General features: G+C 50.1%; 1 protein-coding gene across 4 annotated transcripts in view; it reads right to left on the bottom strand.

Annotated features, from left to right (window-relative positions):
- Positions 1-11,642: 11,642 nt before the first annotated feature.
- LOC101534170 (solute carrier family 2, facilitated glucose transporter member 3) overlaps positions 11,643-24,070 on the bottom strand; it is a 67,901-nt gene continuing 55,473 nt past the window's right edge. For 3 of the 4 annotated variants that reach the window (XM_058656069.1, XM_058656067.1, XM_058656068.1), the window contains exons 3-11: positions 19,915-20,007; positions 19,294-19,454; positions 18,187-18,427; positions 17,936-18,098; positions 17,511-17,698; positions 14,185-14,289; positions 13,809-13,910; positions 13,233-13,436; positions 11,643-11,918 (exon numbers count right to left, since the gene is read on the bottom strand). In XM_058656069.1, coding sequence (XP_058512052.1) covers positions 11,703-11,918; positions 13,233-13,436; positions 13,809-13,910; positions 14,185-14,289; positions 17,511-17,698; positions 17,936-18,098; positions 18,187-18,427; positions 19,294-19,454; positions 19,915-20,007 — 1,473 coding nt within the window. In that variant the 3' untranslated portion in view covers positions 11,643-11,702. Of the gene's footprint in view, positions 11,919-13,232; positions 13,437-13,808; positions 13,911-14,184; positions 14,290-17,510; positions 17,699-17,935; positions 18,099-18,186; positions 18,428-19,293; positions 19,455-19,914; positions 20,008-21,708; positions 21,800-24,070 lie in introns of those variants that run through there. The other variant, XM_058656070.1, reaches the window with a different exon arrangement.

Below are 24,070 nucleotides of genomic sequence, written 5' to 3'. Positions count from 1 at the left end.
CCCATGCTCACTGGTGGGAGCTGCACCCCATCAGAGGGTTATCTACAGTTTCCCTATTAGGCCTACTCCCAGTCCCGTATCTTGCATTATCCAGATGGTTCTGAGGTCTAGCCTGACAGAACTTGCCCCCAGTCTCTGCACCTGCTAACTGATGCTGTGACAAAGCCCAAGAAGCCTGCGTTTACTCTGACTCATGCAGTAGATATGTTTGATTAGCTCAGCCTGGTTGCCCCCCTTACCCAGCTCATATGCAGGCCGACGGGTGTTGTCATCCCTCCTAGGCTCATCTGTCCCCGGTCCAAGTTCTCCTGCTCACCAACCAGAGTAGTGGCTCAGCAGAGACGTCCTTGAACCCCTGGTGCACCCTGGGTCTTTGTGTGCTGATAGGAGCTGCAGCCCAGACTGGCATGTGTTGCCTCACCTTGGCATTCACTGACAGGTGTTGCACCCTGGCTTGGCCCAGCCAGCCCCCAGTCCTGGTCCTATTGTGAACTGGTTGGTTCTGTGGCCCAAGCTGGCCTAACCTGCACCCCATCCTGGTTCTCACATCTGCCAACTGCACCAAGACCTGTCCCATGGGCATGCCAGCGGGCACTGTGAGCTGGCTTAGTCTGGGCTGCTTCCAGCCTTGGTTCTTGCTCTCACCTGCAGGGACTGTGTTCTGCTAGAGAAGCTGCCTAAACTCCCCTAGCAGGCCACCTCCAGGTGGCAGACCTCACACACTAGTGGGTTCTTGGCCAAGCCTGACTTGACCCACCTACTGTCCTGGCAGGTACAATGGCCTTGCCTGACTGGTTCACACCCGTTCTGAGTTTTATTGTTGGGTGCTGCAGCCCAGCCACACCTGATCCACCCTCAGACCTTTCATGTGGTTCAGCGGGTACTGAGACATAGCTCAGCCTGCCCTACACCCACCCTGGCTCCTGTGGGTACCAGCAGGTGCTGGAGCCTAGCCTGGTCTGGCACACCCTAGACCCAGTCCACATCCATGACAAGAGATGCTGCAGCCATGTCCAGCAGTTCTCTGCCCCCACTCCAACTCTAGTGCTCACTAGTGGGAACCACAGCCTAGCTGGGCATCCCTTTAGCTCCTCGACTAGGCCTGCTACCAGCCACAGATATTTTTTTAAAGATTTATCTTATTTTCATTGGAAAGTCAGATATACAGAGAGCAGAAGAGATAGAGAGAAAGATCTTCATTCTGCTGATTCACTCCCCAAATGGCTACAATGGCTGGAGCTGAGCCAATCTGAAGCCAGGAGCCAGAAACCAGGAGCTTCTTCTGGGTCTCCCATGCAGGTGCAGGGCCCCAAGGCTTTGGGCCAATCTCTACTGCCTTCCCAGGCCACAATCAGGGAACTGGATGGGAAGTGGAGCAGCCAGGACACAAACTGACTCCCACATGAGATCCCAGTGTGTTCAAGGCAAGGATTTTAGCCTCTAGGCTACCGTGCCAGGCCCCACAGTACCTTTTAAGATGTGTTCTACTAAGCAGAAAGAGCTGTGTTGGTGGTTTTTTTTTATCACGAAGTGCTGATAAATGCCTAAGTGTGTTTCACCTAGTGGTTAAGACACCCACGTCCCACTCCAAAGTAACTGGCTGGGTTCAGCAACTGGCCGAAGGCCCTGGGCGCAGTTTCCTGTTAATACAGCCCTCAGAGTGATGACTCAAGTCATTGGGTTCTTGCCAATTACGTGCAAAGTGTGGACTGAACTCCTGGCTTCTGGCTTTGGTGGTGGCCCGGCTCTGCTCCAGCCCTTGTGGTATTTGAAGCAAAGCAGCAGATGGGAGAGCTCCCTGACTCAGTCCATCTCTTGCCTGTTTCCTTGCCTCTCTAATTCATTAATTATTTATTTTATTTTAATGTGTGTACATGGGCCTGCCACATAATCCTGCCCTTGCGAGCGCCAGCATCCCAGATAGGCATTGGTTCATGTCCTTCTTGCTCCATTTCCCTTCCAGCTTCCAGTTTATGGCCTGGGAGAGGAGAGGCGTATCCCTCCAAAGCTTTAGAATCCTGCACCTGTGTGGGAGACCCGGAAAAAGCTCCTGGTTCCTGGCTTCAGATTAGCTCAGCTCTGACCACAGAAGCCATTTGGGGAGTGAACCAATGGATGGAAGATCTTTCTCCTTCTCTCTGTAAAATCTGTTTTTTTCCAATAAAAACAAATCTAAAAAACAGTGTGTGTATATAACAAAATGCATAAGGTATGTGTGGCAAAGGTTCAAGTGTTTGGGCCATCGTTTGCTGCTTTCACAGGCACATTGGCAGCGAGCTGGATTGGAAACAGAGCAGCTGGACTCTAACCAGCCCCCTGACAAGGGAGGTCGGTGTGGGATCACACACTGCCCCCAGCACCCAGTTCTGAGCCAGCTTCCTGATGATGAATGCAGTGCACAGCATGGCTTCACTGCTTCGGAGTCGCTGCCAGTCCTATCAGAGCCAGATGGAGTGGCAGGTGCCTGGCTGCAGCCTGGCCTAGGCAGCCCCGGCTAGTGCCGACATCTGAGGAGCAAGCCAGCAGATCCCTCTCTCTCTCTCTTTCCACATAAAGCGAAAAGAAGTGAAAATTCTACTTTAAAAAGTTAGCCTGCATATAGTATATTAGCAGAAAGCTGGGAAAATCAAGGGAAAAAAAAGATACGGACATTTTTGAAGAACATTCGTTAGGGCCAACATAAAAACAATCCCAAAGGTCAAAATTCAAATAGTGTGAAAACAATGAGTACCATGAAGACAATGGTGGATGGATAACATAGTGACTTATAACAGCATTACGTCATAACCCAAACAGTAAAATAAAGATCCATGAGTCACACACACATATATAAAATATTAAAATAAATGAAGAGAAAAAAGGGGGCTGGCACTGTAGCTCAATAGGCTAATCCTCCATCTGTGGCACCGGCATCCCATACAGGAACCACTTCATTCCCAGCCCCCTGCTTACGGCCTGGGAAAGCAGCAGCAGGTGGCTCCAATCCTTGGGACCCTGCACCTACTTGGGAGACCTGAGAGAAACTCCTGGCTCCCAGCTTTGCATCAGCACAGCTCTGGCCATTGTGGCCATTTGGGGAGTGAATCAGTGGATGGAAGACCTCTCTCTATCTCTCCTTCTCTCTATAGATCTGCCTTTCAAATAAAAATAAATGAATCTTAAAAAATCACAGAGAAGGGAAATATTTTCCTTATAGGAGAATTTCAAGCAATTCTTTTCAAGAACTTAATTTCTCCTCCTTAAAGTATGGACTGGATTCACTTTTTTTTCTTAAGTCTTATTGATTTTTATTGGAAAGCCAGATGTACAGAGAGAAGGAGATACAAAGAGAAAGGTTTTCCATCTGCTGCTTCACTCCCCAGGGGACCACAGTGGCCAGGGCTGAGCTGATCCAAAGCCAGGAGCTTCTTCTGGATCTTCTACGCCAGTGCAGGGTCCTGAGGCTTTGGGCCATTCTCTACTGCTTTCCCAGGACACAAGCAGGGAGCTGGATGGGAAGAGGAACACCTGGGATTAGAACCGGCACCCATATGGGATCCCGGCGTGTGCAAGGCAAGGACTTTAGCCAATGGGCTACTCCCTGGGCCCAACTGGATTAACTTTAAAAGAATGTGATAAGTCAGGACCAGTGTTGTGGCGTAGATGGTAAAGCCACGGTTTGCAATGCAGGCATTCCCACACTGGCACTGGTTCCTGTCCCAGCTCCCTGCTAACACACAAGGGAAAGAAGCAAAAGATAGCCCAAGTCTTTGGGTCCCTGTACCCACATGGGAGACCTGGCCGGAGCTCCCGGCTTTTACCTGGCCTGCCCCCAACTGTTGTGCCTGCCTGGGGTATGATCCAATGAACTGAGGAGCTCTCTCTACCTTTCCTTCTCTTTCTGTAAATCTTTTTTTCTTTTTAAAATTTATTTATATCTATTGGAATGTCAGATATACAGAGAGAAAAATTTTCTATCCGCTGGTTCACTCCCCAAGTGGCTGCAACAGCTGGAGCTGAGCCAATTTGAAGTTAGAAGACAGGAGTCTCTTCCGGGTCTCCCACGCAGGTGCAGGAACCCAAGGCTTTGGGCTGTCCTCGGCTGCTTTCCCAGGCCACAAGCAGGGAGCTGGATGGGAAGTGGAGCAGATCAGACACAAACCGGCTCCCACACGGATCTTGGTGCATGCAAGGTGAGGACTTTATCCACCAGGCTACTCTGCTGGGCCCAATGTTTGACATTTAAAGTGCATATATTTATGGGGTACCATGCGACGTTTTAATATACATATATATTGTATAATGTATGATAATTAGAATAAATATATCTCTAACATTTAACATCTCTTTAAGGCATAAACATCCAAAACCCTATATTCTAGGTGTTTTATTTAAATGTAAAGCTATACAGTACGTTGTTACATTACTGTATAAAGTTGCTCCACTACGAGATCCCATTTTAAAAAACTCCGTAAAGATTTCCTGATGAGTCCCTTGGTTCTCTTCATTCTCCTAACCCCTCAGTTTTCCCCATACACTCATAAGTTATTCCAATCTTTACTAATTTGCTGTTTCAGCATAATTTTTCCATTTGGAAGCAGATCAGGGTAGTTACTGCCCCTCAGGCTTGCTGAAACCCAAGTTTGGTCCCGTGTTGGGATTCACTCCAATGTGATCCTTTGCTGAGGCCCTGAGGCCACGTGCTGGTTATAGCTGGGATGGGCCAAGATCCAAGCTTGGCCTAGTGTCAAGAACCATTCCAACTGCTTTTCTTTCTCATTTCAACTTGTACCTATTTGTTGGGTCCCTGGGGCCAAAGGCTGTGGTTCCAGCTGGCCAGAATCCAAGCTTGGTCCTGCGTCTGGATCCACCCCAAGAATTTCTTGAACTTCTACCTGTTTGCGGAGGCCTGGAGGCCAGCAGCTGGCCAGAATCCAAGCTTGGCTCAGCGCACGAATCTACCCCAACATTCTCTTCTACTTTTGTTTCAGCGACCACAGACTCGGTCATCAAGGAACTGTGTCCTTTGCTTGTGGTTACTTGGTAGTGCCTTGGGCACCCCATGAGCCAGGCTCCTGAGAGTTTGTAATTTTTCAAACAGCATTTTTTTTTTCCCCAGGAACTGATCGCAGCAGGGCTGCAGTTCCATCCCGTGGGTGTTCCCAAGCCCACCCAGAAGTCAGAGTTTCCTCAACTCCCACCCTTCTCTCCCTTTCTCTTCTTGACAAGCCACATGTTTGGCATGCTCCGATGAATCGAGGTCATGCTAGCAAATCTCATTTCTGAAACTTAGTTATCTGCAGTTACCCAAACTGTGAGGTGCAGGGCTAGATCACCAGATCTGTCAGGCACCTCAATCCTGAGATTCCTTTTAAAAAAAGGAAGAGAAGGCCCCAGCTTGGTGGCCTAGCGGCTAAAGTCCTCCCCTTGAACATGCCAGGATCCCATATGGGCACTGGTTCTAATCCAGTTCCCTGATTGTGGCCCGGGAGGGCAGTCAAGGATGACCCAAAACCTTAAGCCCCTATACCTGCATGAAAGACACAGAAGAGGCTCCTGGCTCCTGGCTCCTGGCTTCAGATCACCTCAGCTCCAGCTGTTGCGGTCACTTGGGGAGTGAGTCAGTGGATGGAACATCTTCCTCTTTGTCTCTCCTCCTCTCTGTATATCTGACTTTCCAGTAAAAAATAAATCTTTTTTGAAAGAGAGATTTTATGACTCAGTAGTTCTATTCCAATGCGTAGTATCCAAGGGAAATGAAACCCTGTGTCCACACATTCATAACCACATAGTGTACACTGACTTTAAACTGCAAACAGCCTATATCCATGCACTGGCAACTGGATTAGCAATGCATGGTGTAACATGTGTGAACCTTGGAAGCATTATGGTAAGAGAAGTGGGTGAAGACCACAGCCTCATAGTAAATGTCTGCTTCTCATGTCAGCCCCCAACTAATTAGCAGAGCCCCTGGGAGACAGCGGACAATGGCTCAAGTGTTTGGGTCTCTCACCTGCCGCTCCCCCTACCCGACCCCCCGGCGCAGTTCCAGCTTCTGCATCAGACTGGACTGGTGCCAAATGTCGCAGGCTCCTGGTTCCGGCCCGGCGCAGCCTCAGCTATTGTGGGCGTTTGGGGATTGTGAGTCAAGGGATGGATGATCTGCCCCTCTGCCTTGGCTCCTTTGTATAAGCTCATTACCTAAGCATTTGATCAAGAGATAAAAAGGCTATTTCCAGCCATGCCCGTGATTCTTTGGGAAAACAATGAGCTCTCTGGGATTTAGTTGCTGTGTACACACACACACGCACACACACACTCCAAAGTTGTGTTTGAATTCTGAAATCAATCAGAGTTCTGATGGTTCAGTTCTTTCAGTTAAGTCACAAAACTGCTAGCACTTACCTGTGTTTGAAGATTTGCTGACATCAAAGAAGCGGCTGAGTGAGAGACGAACCACACACATCATGAGCTGCTTGGGTCCGCACAGCGTAGGTGTCTCGTGGGAGACCCCTGGGTGGCTCCCACCTTCTGCAGGGTCTGAAGTTTTGCTCCCTGGACAGTTGAAGCCTCCCAGGAAGGAGGCAGGCAGACATTTGGGGGTGGGACTGGCAATGGCTTTGTTCTTGGATAAATTTTGGTTTTTCCATGATGACAGTGAATGGTGTGTGGAATAATATACATATAATACTGCAATAAGAGCATTTATTGTGACCAAGGTAGAGTCTCTAGTTGGCTGCAGTGGCTGTGAGCAGTGTAGATGAGGACATTCAGTAGTGCCCTGACCTAGGGGCCACCTTCACTGGGACATCACCCAGCAGGCCTCTCCCCCATCCCACCACCTGCCTGGCTGGCCACCAGCTGTTCCCAGGAACTGCAGAGCAGTGGTCACCTGGAGCAGCCATTGCATTTCTCTGCTCATCAACGGACTGCATCTCTACCTTCTTCAGAAACCTTTAAACCTTGGGGTGATGGGAGCAGAGGCAGCTCCCCCTTTGCACTGGGCCTTCCTCGGATGAACTTTCCAGGTTGAAACCAATGCATGGCTTCAGTATCATGACCCAGGCAGTTATACTTAATAAGTGGCAATTATTTCGGGCAGCATTCTATGTGTGAAGAAAACAGAGCAGGAACTTACTCCCTCGGAGTTTAGGTCCTGCAGACATTAACCTATGCAAAACTTCAAGGCTTCAGAGGGACAAATGCAGAGAACCTACTTGAGAATGAAGTCATGTGGGCAGCGGAAAGTCTTTCTAAGCAAGGAGGGTAAGTTCAAGAGGCACGTCTTGGTGTAGGCTGACCGTGTCCTACAGTCAGGACGGTTTGGGGAACAAGTGAGAATAGTTTACTAAAGATGACACTAGGCCAAAAGGTCACATGATTCACTGACCAAGGAACTTGGACATCACTTTTCGGGTTTAAATGGTAGTGGAGGGGGGCCAGAATGATGAAGCAGTAGGTGAAGCTGCTGCCTGAGATGCTGTTGTCCCCTATAGTCTGCACAACTTCTGATTCAGCTTCCTGCTGATAAGCTTGGGAAGACGAGAAGATGGTGCGAGTGCTTGGTGTCCAGCCACTCACCGTGGGAGGCCGGGATGGAGCTGATGGCTCATGGCTATGGCCTCGTCGAGCCCCGTTGTTGCAGCCATGTGGAGCATGAACTGGTGGATGGAAGCTCTCTCTTACATGCTGAGTTTCTGTAACTGCCTTTTAAATAAATAAAATATTACCGGGAAACTTGAAGCAAGGAAATGACATGATGTAAGACTACTCTGGTCACATGAACAATCGATGATACAAAAGCACAAGAGAAAAAGGAGCTCAGGCAATGAAGTCAAAGGACAGTGTGTTCACTGGAGTCCTTTGGGGACCATCAGGGCTGTTTCCATCTTATCATTCCCTCTAAAATGCACAGCGCCGGGGCTGGTGCTGAGCTGTGATGCCGGAATCCTGAATGAGCTCCAGGCCCGAGGCCTGGCTGCCTCACCTTGGCTTCAGCAATCTGCTGGTGCCTCGGGGAAGCAGGGTAAGGATGATGGCTGGAGATGGAGTCCACACTCCAGGCTTTGGCTTGGCCTAGTAAAGGGCACTGTGGTCACTGAGTGAACCAGTGAAAGGAAGACAGCTTAACTGTGTTTAGGTTAACAAAACAATTGTTTAAAAACCACAGGATTCAGGCCTGGCATGGGGGCCTAGCAGCTTATCTTTGCCTTACATGTGCCAGGATTCCATATAGGCACCAGTTCTAATCCCAGCAGCCCCATTTCCCATCCAGCTTCCTGCTTGTGGCCTGGGAAAGCAGTGGAGGAAGGCTCAAAGCCTTGGGATCCTGCACCTGCGTGGGAGACCCAGAAGCTCCTGTCTTCAGATCAGCTCAGCTCCAGCCGTTTTGTGGCCATTTGGGGAATGAACCAGTGGGTAGATCTGTCTCTCCTCTCCATAAATCTAATCTGCCTTTCCAATTAAAATAAATAAGTCCTAAATATATAGTACCACAGCGTAATGTTTTAGAAACAAGGCCTAAGAGAGCTTCCACCTGGACTGTACAGGAATAAAAAAGCTACCACCGGGAGGTTTCCAGTAGTCCAATCAAGCGCTGCTACTTAACAACATGAAAGTGATTGAAGGCACTAGTGGGTTTTCTGTTATAAACCGGCCCTAAGACACAAATGGTTAAGTCCCAGTGAACCACTGAAGGAAGCCTGCCCTGGAAGGGTCACAGAATTCGCTGGGGACTGGAGCTGTTTCTGTGTTGGCTCGGGAGCTATGGGTGGACGTTGAAGCAGGCTAGTGATGCATGCCATCAGTAACCCCCATGACAAATACAGGATGAGTTTCCCAGAGAATGAATGGAACAGGAAGGAAGGAGGAGAAAAACTGTTCATTCTCACGGGGGGAGGGGGGGGAGAAAGCAACATAATGTATTAAGTAGTAAAAGCAATAATTGCCGTTTACTTACACCGCATACTAAGCAAGTGTTACTATTTTCACATGTATCTTTTAAAGTACCTTATCCAAGGCCTGATGCAGTAACCTACTGGTTAAAGTCCTTGCCTTGCATGCGAAGGGATCCCATATGGGAACTGGCTTGTTTTGACCCTGCTTCCCATCCAGCTCCCTGCTTGTGGCCTAGGAAAGCAGTGGAGGACGGCCCAAAGCCTAGGGACCCTGCACCCGTGTGGGAGACCCAGAAGAGCTCCTGGCTTCAGATCCGCTCATCTCTGGCCATTGCACTCACTTGGGGAGTGAATCATCGGACGGAAGATCTGTCTCTCCTCCCCTCTGTATATCTGACTTTCCAAGATTGAAAAAAAAAAAAAAAGAAGTAAACAGGAACCTTGTCCAAAGTCCTAACAGGTACTGCATAGCCAAGACAGGATTGTAAGTTACTCCCACACCGTCTTAAAGGTATTAAGCAGAGCAATTTTCCATCTGCTGGTTTCTTCCCAAAATGCCAGGGTTGGGCAAGATCAAGCACTCCAGTATGCTATGTAGACTGTCCCCAGCAGTGCCTATATATATATATATACATATACTGTGCCCTATGTCCCATACCAAGCCTAGAATTTAAAACAGAGTCTCTGTCATATATACTTTTAGAAATTTTATTTCAAAACAACCACAGAAACATCAATAATAGAAAAATTCATATGGAAATATTCACAGCCTGGTCACTGAGATATGGGGGGAAAATTCCACCTTGCATTACTGCCGACCAACTGTCTCAAGAGCCGGAAGTACAGGCGCAGTTAGAGGAAGGTCGCCCTTCCCACAAAACCCCAGTCCTCCAAGCCAAAGGCTCAAATGACCAGAGGGAAGGATGAGAACTCAAACACTTATCTGCATGGGTCTTGCTAAGGGGTCTGAAATGTGAGCACCAAGGAGACCAAGGGGAGGGAGGGTGTGGTCAGGGTGCAGTTTCTGAATGTGAGGTTACAGGGAGACCAGTGATGCTGCAGGAAGCAGCGCCTGGGGCGGGACAGCCCTCGTCGCCATCACCCTAGAGAAGCCAGCAGCTCCTTCTGCCATTCATTTCTTCTCCCTTTTGAGGGATGCCCCCTTCTCTCCCTGGGTCCTCCAAAGGTCAAATGCCCTGATCTCACCTCTCCCTCTCCATCCCACCAACTTAAACAGAAAATGGTAGTCATGAGCCAGATTTCTGAAGTTCTGGATGCAAGCTCCACCCAGCAGAAGCAGTGTTATTTACATGGATAGGAATGAAGGTTTTTGTTTGTTTTTAAAGTATATTCTATCCAAAAGAGGGCTATGGGACAAATCAACAATATACTACTTCCAGCCAGAGCAAAGTGACAGTGCACATACATTCGTATTCTGAAGTGTGGGCTACACTGCACCTTCACTCACACTACTTCAGATGGTCTACATGAAGACTGAAGTCCCCAGGGGGTACCTGACACAGGATCACTAGCATGCTAATAGGTGTACCTGGACATGGTAAGACAGACAAGCATGCCATGACCTTAAACAACAAAACACTTAGACTGGGAAAATAATCATTCAGGAAAATTCTTTTCCCATAGCTTCTACACTGGCTATGAACAATCTCAAACTCCACCCCCCGTACTCTTTTAAAGCTACAGGTTGAAACAACATAAAAACCAACACCTAAAATCTCCTGCGAAACAAAGTGGAGAAACCCTAGACCACTGAGGAAACGTTTCGGGTTTCTCATCTGGGGGCTTCTCTCCCAGCTGGGTAGTGGGATGGCTCTAACCACAAGGGAAGAGATTTATTTGGTCCAGCGAGGGGTGGTGGGGTTTTCTACAAATCAACTTCCCTCCTCTGGACTCCAACCAAAATTAGAACCCATCACCCACCATTAACTACAACACCTATCTTAGTAACAATCCTAGGTTTCAAGTAACACTATATGCATATATATATATGTGTGTGTATATATATAAACTATAACAGTATAGATAAAAGTTCCAAGGGAAACCAGTAGCTTTAGACAGGCACATAACCTTTCCCAGAAATAAAATATAGGCGCTTCTTTACGCCCTAAAGACAGAAACTGCTGAGAGGCGAACCTCGGGCACCACCGCCTCTTCTACCTTTCAAGAATTAATTTCTCCTCTGAAGTCTTCCCTGCTTATTACGCCCCAACCACTCCAGCGTCTCCTTCTATGCTACAACCTCTCTTCAAATGCCTCCCTCTGACCTGAATTTCCTTGCATTCTTTGGTAAAATTACTTCACACTTAAAAAAATAAATATTTATGCAATAAAACCGGAAGGTAAAATAAATAAACTCAAGTTCCTTTGCTGTGCAGAGCTGTACAGGAGAGAGGAAGGATTCTGAGGTGGTCAGCTAGTCCCCTGCCTCAGCCTTCAACACCCTCCTGGCTGGCTGCTTTCGGTTAAGTCTGAGGTTCGGGGAGCCCTAACTCTCACCTCCCATGCGCCCTAACAGTGTCAGAACCTAAGGGAGGGTGGGCTGGCAGAGCTGTCACCTGCCAAGAGCCGCTCCCACCTGAAACCAAGGTAGGTTCACTGTCCAAGAAAAAGCCATGGAAAAAGCCATTGGAGAGCCAACTCCCCCAGCAAGGGGCTCATCTGAGTGCCTGCGGGGTATGTGGGATGAAAAAGCAATCAAGTAGCAGCATCCAGAAGCAGTCCTGGTCCGGCCTGATGAGGTCTCTCCCTCGAGTCGGGAGAGGTTCCTGTTCCGTGGGTCAGGAGGGAGGCAGAGGGAGGCGCGCCCTAGACGTGTGTGGTGGTCTCGGTGGGCTGGACGCTGTTCATCTCCATCCCCGAGCTCTTCCCTAACTTGTTGGCCTCCACAGCCTGCCCTTCAAAGGCCTGTGTGATATCCTCAAAAGTCCTGCCTCGGGTCTCAGGAACTTTGAAGAAGGTGAAGACGAAGAAGATGACGAGAAAGACAGCGAAGATGATGAAAACATGGGCATCTAAATAGTCCTAAGGAGAGGAACAAAAAAGGAGGCCGTTAGAAAACGCTGGTGGCCCACCGATGAACTCCCTTCATGTCTGTACTGCTGATGGACGTGGTGCTCACACTCCCATAGTCCATGAACACTGTCCTCAGAGATGCATTTGCGATTCCATTGCCCACTGCTACCCGTCGCCGGGCCATCCCTTCGTAATCATCACCGAGTGGCTACTTACTGAGCAGAACATCTCAGGAATTTCGTGATTGCATTTCTAACAACCTAACAATTGTACCACTGCCATTTTTCACATTAACAACTTTCAACAATAACAACTGTATTTGTAACAATAGCAATTGTATCGCATGCCCGTATGTATTTAACAAATGTTATCTTATGGGTTTCTGAAGACTCCTGGGAGTAGGAAATGCATTCCTGATGTCTAGTCAAACTGTTTTCTCGAGCAATTAGTTGCAGGTCATTCTGTAACACAACACACCTTGATCTGTTGACACCCTAAGCTTGCCCAGCCTTTTAGGACCATAAGGTCATTAATACCACTTCAAAATAGATTTGGGGATTAGGCTGGAATCCTGAGTCTTAACACTGATGTTCTGTATCTGGGCAAACCATCCCTTCCCCTTCTCAGGCTATGGGTCCTTAATGTACCAATCTGCAGTTTTATCCCTCCCCTACCTTCGTTCTTGAGGGGTAAAATCAGGTTTAGGCTTGGGAGCTAGAGGCTGGTGTGGTGCGGCACATATAGCCAGCACCACAGAACCAGTATCCCATGAGTGCTAGCTCTTGTCCTGAGGCTCCACGTCCAGCTCCCTGCACACGTGCCTGGGAAGGCAGAAGAACAACATGACCCAAATGCTTGGGCCTGTTCAACCCCAGGGAGACCAGGATGAAACTCCTGGCTCCTGACTTCAGTCTGGCTATCCATGCTTCCATCTCTGTAGCTCTGACTTTCACACAGATTCATATTTTGGACCAGCACTGCAGCACAGTGACTTAATCATTTGCCTGCAGCATGTGGGTGCCAGTTTGAGCCCTGACTTCTCCACTTCCTGCTAATGACCTGGGAAAGCAATGGAGGATGGCCCAGGTACTTGGATCCCTGCACCCGTGTGGGGGACCTGAGGAGGCCCCATCTCTGGCCGCTGCAGCCATTTGGGGAGTGAACCAGCAGATGGAACATCTCATTTTCTCTCCTTGTCTATAATTCTACCCTTCAAATCAAAATAAGTGTTTAGAAAATACTTGATAACCTGTTCTTCATTGAGTATTATTCATGTATGTCATAAGCGTCTGGCTTAGGTGGCCTTCAGGAGAAGCTACTTACTATGGCTGTGGGGAACAGCAGTCCAACCAAGAAGTTGGAGGTCCAGTTGGAGCAACCAGCCACCGCCATCGCAGCTGGGCGTGGTCCCTGGCTAAAGAGTTCAGCCACAATAAACCAGGGGATGGGGCCCGGTCCAATTTCAAAGAAAGCCACGTAGATCAAGATAGCGGCAATGCAGACTAAGCTCATGAAATCATACGTAGTCTGTAAAAAAAAAAAAAAAAAAAGGTCAGTTATGTTGAGCCCGAGCCTGGGAACTCCCAGCCCAAGGGTGAGTGACAGACAAGGTGAGCCAGCTGCCCTGTGGGACGACGCAATTGCTGGACTCGGTGTAAAAACCCTGGGGTCCTTGAATCCACACTGTGATCTCCCACATCCTGTTTGCCCTGAGACCACTTCCTCTATAAAGTGGGATTGCCTCAGAAATTAATGTAGATGTATTTTACAAGCCACAGTGCTAATGGGCCACTGATCTTAACTCCAGGTATGGTACTTCTCTTAACTTGGCCATCTGTCATCTCCACTTGGGCCGTGTCACCGCCCCTCCCCTGCGCACCCTGACTCTAAAGCACTCACCTTCATTTGTAAAGAAATAGTCATGAGGACCGAACAGACAGCCATGCCTCCAAGGCCTATCAGGTGCAGAGTCCTCCTCCCGGCTCTTTCCACCAGAAACACCTACAACAGCAGGATATACAACTTTGTTTTCTTTCTTAATATGTTTTTTCTATGTTTTCTTTCCAATTTCATCTTTACTTAGTGACAACCACATTTACCCACTTATTCAGTATATCTTCTTTTTCCATATAAAGGACATTAGCAAAAAAAGGTGTCACCAGTTGAACAGAGGGAGATCAAAGGATATGCAATCCATTTTCAAATACTGGTAGCAAGAATTCCTCCTTTCTTCCCCCCCTCCCGACCCCAAAATACATCAAATCCTTCAACTCACAGAGACCACGGTGAAGATGGTATTAACCACCCCTGCGCCGATAGTGGCGTAGATGGGTTCCTCGACCCCGGCGTCCTGGAAGATTCCTGTCGAGTAATAGAACACCTAAAGGAAGACAAAAGAGGCAGCTTGGATTCAGGCACGCATGAGACACTGCCCAGCCCACAGAAGGCAGGGGCTTCCTGTAAGAGCTGGTTTCCATGACATTCCTTCTGCAACAACTCATTTCCACCTTTTTCTCCTATTTTCTACTGCACTGCTCGCTCCTCCTTGTGCCTGCTTTATCAGTGTGTGACGGTTCAAGTCCTGGGGACTGCTTTTCTGATGGGACGGTTCCTCCAACTCTCTAAACAGGCACAGGATGTCGTCATCTGAACCTGATCAACCTGACCCTGGCTCATTTTTCTCCCATTTTTATCTTTCTCTTGCTTCCTTCCTTCAAGAAGCAGAGAATCTCACAAGAAACAGAAATCAGGAAACATTAATCACCCAAGCTCAGTTCAGCTAATTGTCACCCAGACGATGTTTTTTACAGAAATATCTGCCTTTCTGATGATCACACGTTCCTGCATTGGGCTTCACCTTCAGGAACTCTTCCAAGCCCTAGAAGCCAAGACACATTTTCTAAGATAACAATTGTTGTTCTGTAGCTAATTAAGACTGCCGTAAGGCTTGTGGGTAAAGACATCTCAACCATTAAAGGCAGCAGTGCATATACACGGTGCCTCTCTTCCCCATAAAAGCATGTGTACAGGCTGTCTCAGAGCGCTCAAGTTCAAGTCCTGCTTTGATCCCTACACCTGCTAATGTACGTTCTGGGAGGCAGCAGGTGACAGGCCCAGACACCAGAGTCCCTGCTGCCTACCTGGGGCACCTAGACGGAGGAGGTCCCAGCTCCTGCTGTGCCTGGGCCGTGCCGGCTGTGGAACATCTGGGCAGTGATTCAGTGCACAAGAGCTCACTGTCTTTCAATGTAAACAACTATGTATTCAAAACCTAACGTATATATGTTCATTTTAAGGGCATTTCCTACCTAGTGACATCAAACTAAGAAAGCCAACTTACCTGCTGGGTCTACATTAGTAAGGGAAGTTAGAAAACACCGCTCCAGGGAGTTTGGAAAGGCAATTTCCAAGCCGACTGTGTCATTTTTTAAAGGTTTTTTTTTTTGGTAGGGGGAGGCAGAATGAGAAAAGAGATCTTCCATTCACTGATCCACTCCCAAATGACTGTGACAGCTGGAACTAAGACAGGCTGACACCAGGAGCCCAGTCTTCAACGTCTCCCTGGTGGGTGGCAGACCAAATGCCTGGGCTAGTTGGGAGCAGGATCAGAAAGAGCACTCAGGATGCAAACCTCACTCCCATGTGTGATGCCGGCTTTCCAGGCGGTGGGTTAACCTGTTGTACCACAACACTGTCCAGGCCCCTTATGTGAGATTCCTGGTCCAGCAGACACAGAATTCCATCCTGCAATGACGGGCTGCTACCTTGGGGTAGGGCTGCACATGCAGCACAATCTGTCCATGCGCCAGACTGGGAGCCTCTCAGTCCAGCAATGACCAGCGGCTGTGCAGCGGCCAGAGCCCGTTCTGCAGGCCCCTTCCACCATCTGCACTGTTTTTCTGATCCTGCCTTGATGGTCCAGACCGTGCGAGGCTTGCAAAAGCAAGAGGTTTTGCACATTGCATGAGGCGCTATTTTTTTTTAAATAATTATTTGAAAGACAAGAAAGTAATACCGACACAAAAGATAAGACAGAGAACTCCCATTCCCCAAGTGGTCTCAACTGCTGGGGCTGGGCCAGTTCAAAACCAGGAGCCATGTGGATGCAGGGGCCCAAGGACCTGGGCCAGGCTCTACTGCCTTCCCGGGTTCGTTAGGAGGGCGCTGGATCATTTGGTGCTTCACCTGCTATGTCCCAGCACCAGCCCCAAGGTACTAACCTTTAGGAGACCCGGATGAGCGTCAGGCCCTGGCTCCAGCCTGGATCAGCCGATTGTTGCTGCCACTTGAGGGGTGAACCAGAAGATGGAGGAAGTCTTTATATCTCTCCCTCCCTCCCTCCCTCTCTGTTGCTTTGCCTTTCAAATAAAGTCATTTAGGAGACTCTTCCCAACGATCTCTCCTCAGCCAGAGCGCTAACCCTCATGAGGGACACTGCTCCTGCAAGTGTCGGAGGTGCAGCAGAAAAGGACAAACACCAACTCACTCTATTTTGAGCAATAAGCACCTTGCAAAATGCTTTCTTGTAAGCTGATGTAATCACATTGCTTAAAGGCTGATGGCAAGCCGCAGGGCACAGGTCAGTATTTAAAGAGGCTGGGCAAAGGGGCTCAGCATTGACAAGTGTTATATGCAAAAATGGATGAAATGTACCAAAGCTCTCCTCACAGTTCCGGTTCAAACAGCAGGAGAGCAAGCCGCACACGCACAGCACGCAGGGGGGCCTGCTCAATCCTAGCTCCCTTCTGCCTCCCACCTCCTATCCTAAATGATCACAAAACAGCCTCCAGGCTGTCTGCTGATTTTACATGATGACATTCTGGGAAAAAAGCCAAGAAGCAGAAATGTTAGTATTGACTTGTGCTGTGCGGCCTAGTTTATCACTGACGCGCTCACATAAGACAGAAAAGGATGAGAGCTCTTAAAAAATGACATGAAAAAGACAGTGTGTGAGGCCTATCTACTGGAGAAAAAAGAAGCCTGAAAGAATACAAATGGCAGCCATTAGCCTCCAGACTACAGATGACTTACATTTTTCATTACATGGTCTCTTTGATTTCCCCTACATAAGATGTGTATGTGAGATGGGATCTCACGGTGGCTCACTTTGAAGCGCCAGCATCCCATATGGGAACCAGTTCTAGTCCTGCCTGTTCCATTTCCCTTCCAGCTCCCTGCTTAGGGTGGCCTGAGAAAGCAGCAGAGGACGGCCCAAGAGCCTTGGGACCCCTGAACCCAAGTGGGAGACCCTGGAAAGAAGTTCCTGGCTCCTGCATTAGGATCAGCTCAGCTCCGGCTGTTGTGGTTATTTGGGGAGTGAATCAGCAGATGGAAGATCTCTCTCTTCTCCCTCCCCTCTCTAACTCTGATTTTTGAACAAATAAATAAATGCTAGGGGGAAAAAAGGAAGCCGAGTTCATTTCAGGGCCAAAACATTTTGAAACCTAAAGTTTTTGCACAACTCGCATTTTCAGGAACTTCTTGAAGACCATCTCAGCTGAGCAGCCCTCACAGGGGCTCCGGCCTAACTGAGGCGGGGGGGCGCGGATTTCAGGCACTGTGCCGCAGGTTGCAGCACCCCTACCCCCGGCGGGTACTCACAGCATTGATCCCGGACAGCTGCTGGGAGAGCTGCAGCACGACGGAGATGATGATGGGCTGGCGGTAGCTGGGGGACCGGAAGAGCTCCAGCACCGTGACCTGCTTCTCCTGTGACATCCGGATGCTCTCCTCTTTCATCTCCTGGATGTCCTGGACCACATCCTGGGTGCCCCACAGCCGCTGGAGGACTGCAGCAAAGAAAGGGTTAAAGGTCAGTGCTAGCTCCGGCGGCTTCAGGCCCTCCCAGGCACTGAGGGGACCAGCAGCTGCGCCTTCTGAATTCATCCTTTCATGGCTCAAAGACTGGCTTGAGAGGAACCTGAAAATTCTTCGCATGGAAAAAGAGAATGAGAAAAGAAAATTGCTCTAACGTTCATGGCCCAGAAGCTCCTCCGGCCAGGAGCAGAAAGAAGTAAGACACTCACCCATCTTAGCGCTGTCTTCTTCCTGTCTGTTAATGAGCAGGAACCTAGGGCTTTCAGGGCAAAACGGAAGGGCCGCACTCTGGAGGATGGCGGGAATGATGGTGAAGCCCAAGAGCACAGGCCACAGCTCTTCAGACCCCAGGATGGCCTCCAGGCCGAAGATCTAGAAAGCAGAGCCAAGGCTGTCAGCCCCCTCCGGCCAGGCCCCCAGCGCACTTCACCAACACTCCTTAGATCTGAGGGTTTCCTACCTGAGCCACCAGGATCCCGACCACGATGCCCAGCTGGTTGAGGGTCCCAAAGGCCCCGCGCAGGGAAGTGGGCGAAATCTCCCCAATGTACATGGGCACAAAACCCGTGCAGAGCCCGCAGAAGACACCAATCACCAGGCGGCCCAGGATCAGCATCTCCACCGACTCGGCCGTCTTACAGAACCCCATGAGGCAGCCGCCGATGACAGCCAGCAGGTTGACGATCAGCATCGAATTGCGCCTGGGGAGTCAAGCAAAGTCAATGTGAGGCAGACACGGGCAGAGTCCGCATCGCCCCTCATTCCTCTGCTTTTCTCCACGCCCCTGAGTATAGTTTTGTTAAAAAAAAAAAATTGGGGGGGGTTAGTGTTGTACCACAGTGCATTAACTGGTAGTGGATTAAGTGTGAGTCCCAGCTCCCTGCTAAGTGTACCTGAAAATGCAGAGGAATATGGCCCAAGACCTTGCGCCCTGCCAGCCTGGGGCATTGCAACCACTTGGAGAGCTGACCCAGCAGATGGAAGATGTTTTTCTGATCCATTCCCCATTCATTCCATCCTCCACCTTTATAACCTTTTCAAATAAAGTAAAAACTTTTATTCTGCCTTAAAAATTTTTATTTATTGGAAAGGCAGATCCACAGAGAGGCAGAAAGATCTTCCATCTGCTGATTCACTTCCCAAGTGACCGTAACAGCTGCAACAGCTGGCGCTTATCCAAAGCCAGGAGCCAGGAACTTCCTCCAGGTCTCCCACGCCGGTGCAGGGACCCAAGGCTTTGGGGCCATCCTCGACTGCTTTCCCAGGCCACAAGCAGGGAGCTGGATGGGACCTGGAGAAGCCAGGACGCGAAACAGTGATCATATGGGATTCCGGGCATGCAAGGCGAGCCACGGCACTGGGCTCTCTGCCTTGTCTGCGCCTGAAGGAAAGCCCCCCCAGGTAATCAGATGCTACACGCAAGGACTGTTCTATTCACGCCAGCCTGGCCAGGTCTTCCTCTGTGAGAATTTCAAATTCATTACCCACCCCGATTTGCCCTCGGTTTCCACACTGTCCTCAGCCCAGCTGGTAGGGCCTGCTCCCCTGTCCCCTTGCTGACCAATACCTGCCAAAGCGGTTGACAAAGAGCCCCACGGAAAATGAGCCAATCATGCCGCCCACGGAGAAGATGGCCACGGACAAGGACCACAGATTCGTGAGCAGGATACGGCCGGGAGGTTCTTCTAACTTCTCATCCAAAGTATAGTTGATAAAGTCCCTTATGATCTGGAATAGAAAATGAAGTGTAGGGAGGTCAGCCAGGTACAGCCTGATAAAAAAGACAAATATGTGGGAATGCTTCCTCTTTATAAGGAAAGCTCTATGCTTATGGGCAGAGAATCTGTGGCAATGAATTAGGTGCCATGGAAGAAACGCAGTATTTAGGGAGGTTACGTTACTAGCTCTGAAAATCCTGAAACTCCCAGTAGGTGGCAGCACTGCTGCTCCCTGTCTAGCCCAGAGCCTTCCTTGGGAGGAACTGCAACAGGATTAAAGCCGGAGCCTTGAGCAAGGGGTGAGGAGGGCTGAGGACTAGGCTGTAGCTACTAAATGTTCTGATCTTTCTAATGACTCGACTAGACTTCCCTAGCAATACATTAGCTTCTCTTTAATTCCAAATTCTTGAAGCTCTACTTAGAGTAATAACACTACTGGTTCCAGACCCCAGTTCTCTGCTGGTACTCACCCTCTCGGGAGCGTTGATAACTCCAGTGTTGTAGCCAAACTGGAAAGAGCCGATGGCCGCGATACTCGTGGCAAAGATGAGGTACGGGGTGACCTGAGGGGAAGAGGGGAGAAAAGCCCCTTCAACCTTTGATTCATGCCAGTCTTACAGAAACGCAATGAGGTAGGGGGAAATGACTCAATCTGCACCAGGTCTATGCCAGACAGAACTGTGCTCAAGAACTGGGAGGCAGAGAAAAAGGCAGGTGCCTGCAACGCGCTGAGCATGGATTCACATGGATTCGAGCCCCAGCTGCTCCACTTCCCAATCCAGCTCCCTCCTTATGCGCCTCTGAAAGCACCAAACAGCATCCACACCAACACCTGGCTAGAGTTCCTGGCTCCCGGCTCCTGGCCCAGCGTCCACCATTGTGGCCATTCAGGGAGTGAATCAGTACATGGTTCACTACATGCCTCTCTCCATGCCTCTTCCATCGTGAATACATCTTTTAAAAAATGTTTTATTTATTTATTTATTGGAAAGGAAGTTTTGGGCCTGACGGCGTGGCCTAGTGGCTAAGGTCCTCGCCTTGAATGCACCGGGATCCCATATGGGCGCCGGTTCTAGTCCTGGCAGCTCCACTTCCTCTCTATCTGTCCTCCTCTCTGTATATCTGACTTTGTAATAAAAATAAAATAAATCTTTAAAAAAAAAATCAAAGGAAGTTTTACAGAGAGAGACAGAAAGATCTTCTGTCCACCGATTCGCTCTGCCAGAGCTGAGCTGATCAGAAGTCAGGAGCCAGAAGGCTTCTCCCGGTCTCCCACGCCGGTTTTGGGGCCGTCCTCGACTGCTTTCCCAGGCCACAAGCAGGGAGCGGGGAGCTGGACGGCAAGTGGAGCAGCTGGGACACAAACCAGCGGCCATATGGGATCCTGGCACTTGCAAGGGGAGGATTTAGCCAGTCATTGGCCGGGGCCCTGAAAAAATGTCCCGTGGGTGCTGGGGCAGGGGGCTGTCCTCTGAGAACCACAGACTGCACTTCAGGGGCTCGCCCTGCAGGGGCCTACCACCCGCTGGTCTCCAACACTACACTTCTCTAAGGGCGGGGAAGCCCAGGGGTCATCCCATCTTGCCAGGAATGCGAATAATTTACACCGTGGGGCAGTTCACTTGACGCCTTGGGGCCACCCTCTGTGGCTCCCGCAGGTCCCCGACCCCTACCCCATCCGTCCCTTCCCAGGCTTCCCAGGGCGGCGGGCGGCAGCTTCGGGAGGAAAGCTGACCTTGTCGGGAGCTCGCGGCTCTCTCCACCCTCACTGCGGGCCGAGCATCCGAAGCTCTATTCGGAAAGTCCTTTTCTAACAATCTCCCTTCCCCTCGCGTCAGCCACCTACCGGCGTCAGGGCCTTTTCGGACTGGCTGTTTCTGGTCCTCCGCTCGGCGCCCCCAGCCGCCCACCCCCAATCCCTTCTCTTGCTTCGTCTCCACATCCATTCTATTCTAGTGAGAAATGCCTTTCCTCCCACACACCACCTGCATCACACATCAGCCCTTGCTGCGCTCGCACGACTGGGGGTCTCCCTTGGTAACGAGGGGCTCCGCTGCCCGTCCGGTGCCACTGCGCTGCGTCCACACGGCGCGCCCCGTGACTCCCGCGCCCCGAGAAGGTGAGGAGTCGGGGTGACTCCTTCACCACCCGCGATCGCCCGGGGCCGGCGGGGACCCCGCGCCCCGACGGCTTGCACGGCCGTCGCCCCCACATGGGCTGTCCTCCGGGGAGACGTAGCCGGGAAGCCGCTGCTCCTGCCTTACCTTGGGCCGCTCCATGGCGCAGTTTTCTCTTCCCAGATCCTCTAGGGAAGCTCTGGATGTGGGACTCAGAGAAGCCCCTTCCAGACACAGCTCAGCCTCCCCACAGAGGTCCTCCTCGGCTACGAGTTGCGTCTCCGGTAGCGAGAGTTACGATGGCCGGCTTGCTGGCCCCGACAGCATCCCTGGAGCGGCTCGGGTCCTACCCATTTATAATCTCCGCAGAGGGCGGCGCCTGCGGGCGTGACTAGGCCCCTCAGCCCCACCCCCGCCACCCCCGAAGATTCAATGACCTTTCCGAATTTCGCGACCTCGGTTATCAGAATTACGGAGCTTCGACCCGCCCCGCGGCTCCACCCTTGGCAGGCAAGAACTCCCCTCTTCCCCATAAATACCACATCCTGCCAATCTCTCCACCCTGTTTTTTTTTTTTTCTTTTGCTCATCCCTACTCCTTCCCTCTTCTCAGAGCAGCAGCCTCTTAGTTTCACAGACAAAATACTACCAGAAAAACTGGAGGGAGGGCAAATTCACTACTTCTTTCTCTTTTCTACAGAGAAGTGAGAATAACTCTATCCACATAAGGCACAGCCGAACAGGTGCTACCCTCAGATTTGAAGCTGCTCAAAGGAGGGAAAGCAAAAAAAATCATTAATAATCCTGCAAATGTAGGGAAAGCAAAAAATCATTAATAATCCTGCAAATGTATCAACCAGACTTTGACTGTAAGCTGAGTCTGCTGGGGCTTTTATTATTATTATTATTGTTTAAACAAGTTACCTATTTATTTGAAAGGCAGATTTACAGAGAGGAGAGACAGAAAGAGAAAGATCTTCCAACAGCTAGTTCATTTTCCAGATGGTCCCAAAGGCCGAAGCAGGGCTGATCCAAAGCCTGGAGCTGGAGCCTGGAGCCTCCTCCAGGACCTCGAGGTGGGAGCAGGAGACCAAACTTGAATCATCCTCCGCTGCTTTCCTGGGCACAAGAGCAAGCAACTAGATTGAAAATGGAGCAGCCAGGGACCCAGCACCATGGCTCAGTGGCTAAATCCTCCCCTTGCATGAGCCAGGATCCCATATGGGCGCTAGTTCCTTTCCCAGCAGCTCCACTTCCCATCCAGCTCCCTGTTTGTGACCTCGGAAAGCAGTGGAGGACGGCCCAAAGCCTTGGGACCCTATACCCATGTGGGAGACCCAGAAGAAGCTCGTGGCTCCCGACTTTGGATAAGCTCAGCTCCAGCCACTGCAGCCACTTGGGAAGTGAACCAGCGAATGGAAACTGTCTCTCTCTCTCTCTGTAAATGTCTTTCCAATACAAATAAATCTTTGGAAAAAAGAGAGAAAATGAAGCAACCAGGACTTGAACTGACTCACATGGGATGCCTGTACCTCAGGTGGAAGCTTAACCTACTATGCCATGGCCCAGTTGGCTGTCTTAAAGAGAAAAAAGAATAGCTCAAAAGGAAAAAAGGTGTGAGTCCTCAGGCCAACATATAACCCCCCACCGCCATCTGTCTGCCTAGTGGTCAAGGCAACGGGGTCATCTGACGTTGGACATGAACCTCTAGAAACTGAAGGAAGACAAATGAGTGCGTATCAGTTGTACGAGAACAGTATATTGGATATCATTACGGCAATTAAACAGAGAGAGAGAGATTTTCAGACAAGGATGTGGAAAAGATTGATGGGTTCTGTAGACAGGCTTATGGGAACTTTGTAAACTCCTCAATACCTCCTCCCCTGCCCTATGTGACCCTCAGTCTATAAAAGGCTGATGCCACTAATAAACTTTGGCTATTGATTAGAAAAGGGAAAAAAAAGGAAAAAAATTTAAAAATCAATTCCTGGAAAAACTGGGGGCCAGTTTTTGGTTTTACTTCTCGTCACTTTCTCATCTCACCTAGGAGAAAGGAAACCTGAATTTCCAGAAACCAGACCCGCTCTCCCCGGGGCGCGGGGGCGGGAAGGGCTCTCTGAGGAAGAAAATCCACATTTCTGAACCTGGCTCTCAGCCTACCCTTCCCCCTCCACCCCCAATCCTGCAGCCCTGCGCCTCCAGCCTCCAGCGTTCTACAAATGTAATAAACATCAAACCCATGGGCCCGGCGGCGTGGCCTAGTGGATAAAGTCCTCGCCTTCAACGCGCCAGGATCCCATATGGGCACCGGTTCTAATCCCGGCAGCTCCACTTCCCATCCAGCTCCCTGCTTGTGGCCTGGGGAGGCAGTTGAGGACGGCCCAATGCATTGGGACCCTGCACCCATGTGGGAGGCCCGGAGGAGGTTCCTGGTTCCCTGCTTCGGATTGGCGCAGCACTGGCCGTTGCGGCTCACTTGGGGAGTGAATCATTGGACGGAAGGTCTTCCC

This window comes from Ochotona princeps, chromosome 27 (genome assembly GCF_030435755.1).
Source record: "Ochotona princeps isolate mOchPri1 chromosome 27, mOchPri1.hap1, whole genome shotgun sequence".
NCBI lineage: Eukaryota > Metazoa > Chordata > Mammalia > Lagomorpha > Ochotonidae > Ochotona > Ochotona princeps.
Note: the sequence above shows the minus strand (reverse complement) of the source record. Positions and strands in the feature narration are given on the sequence as shown.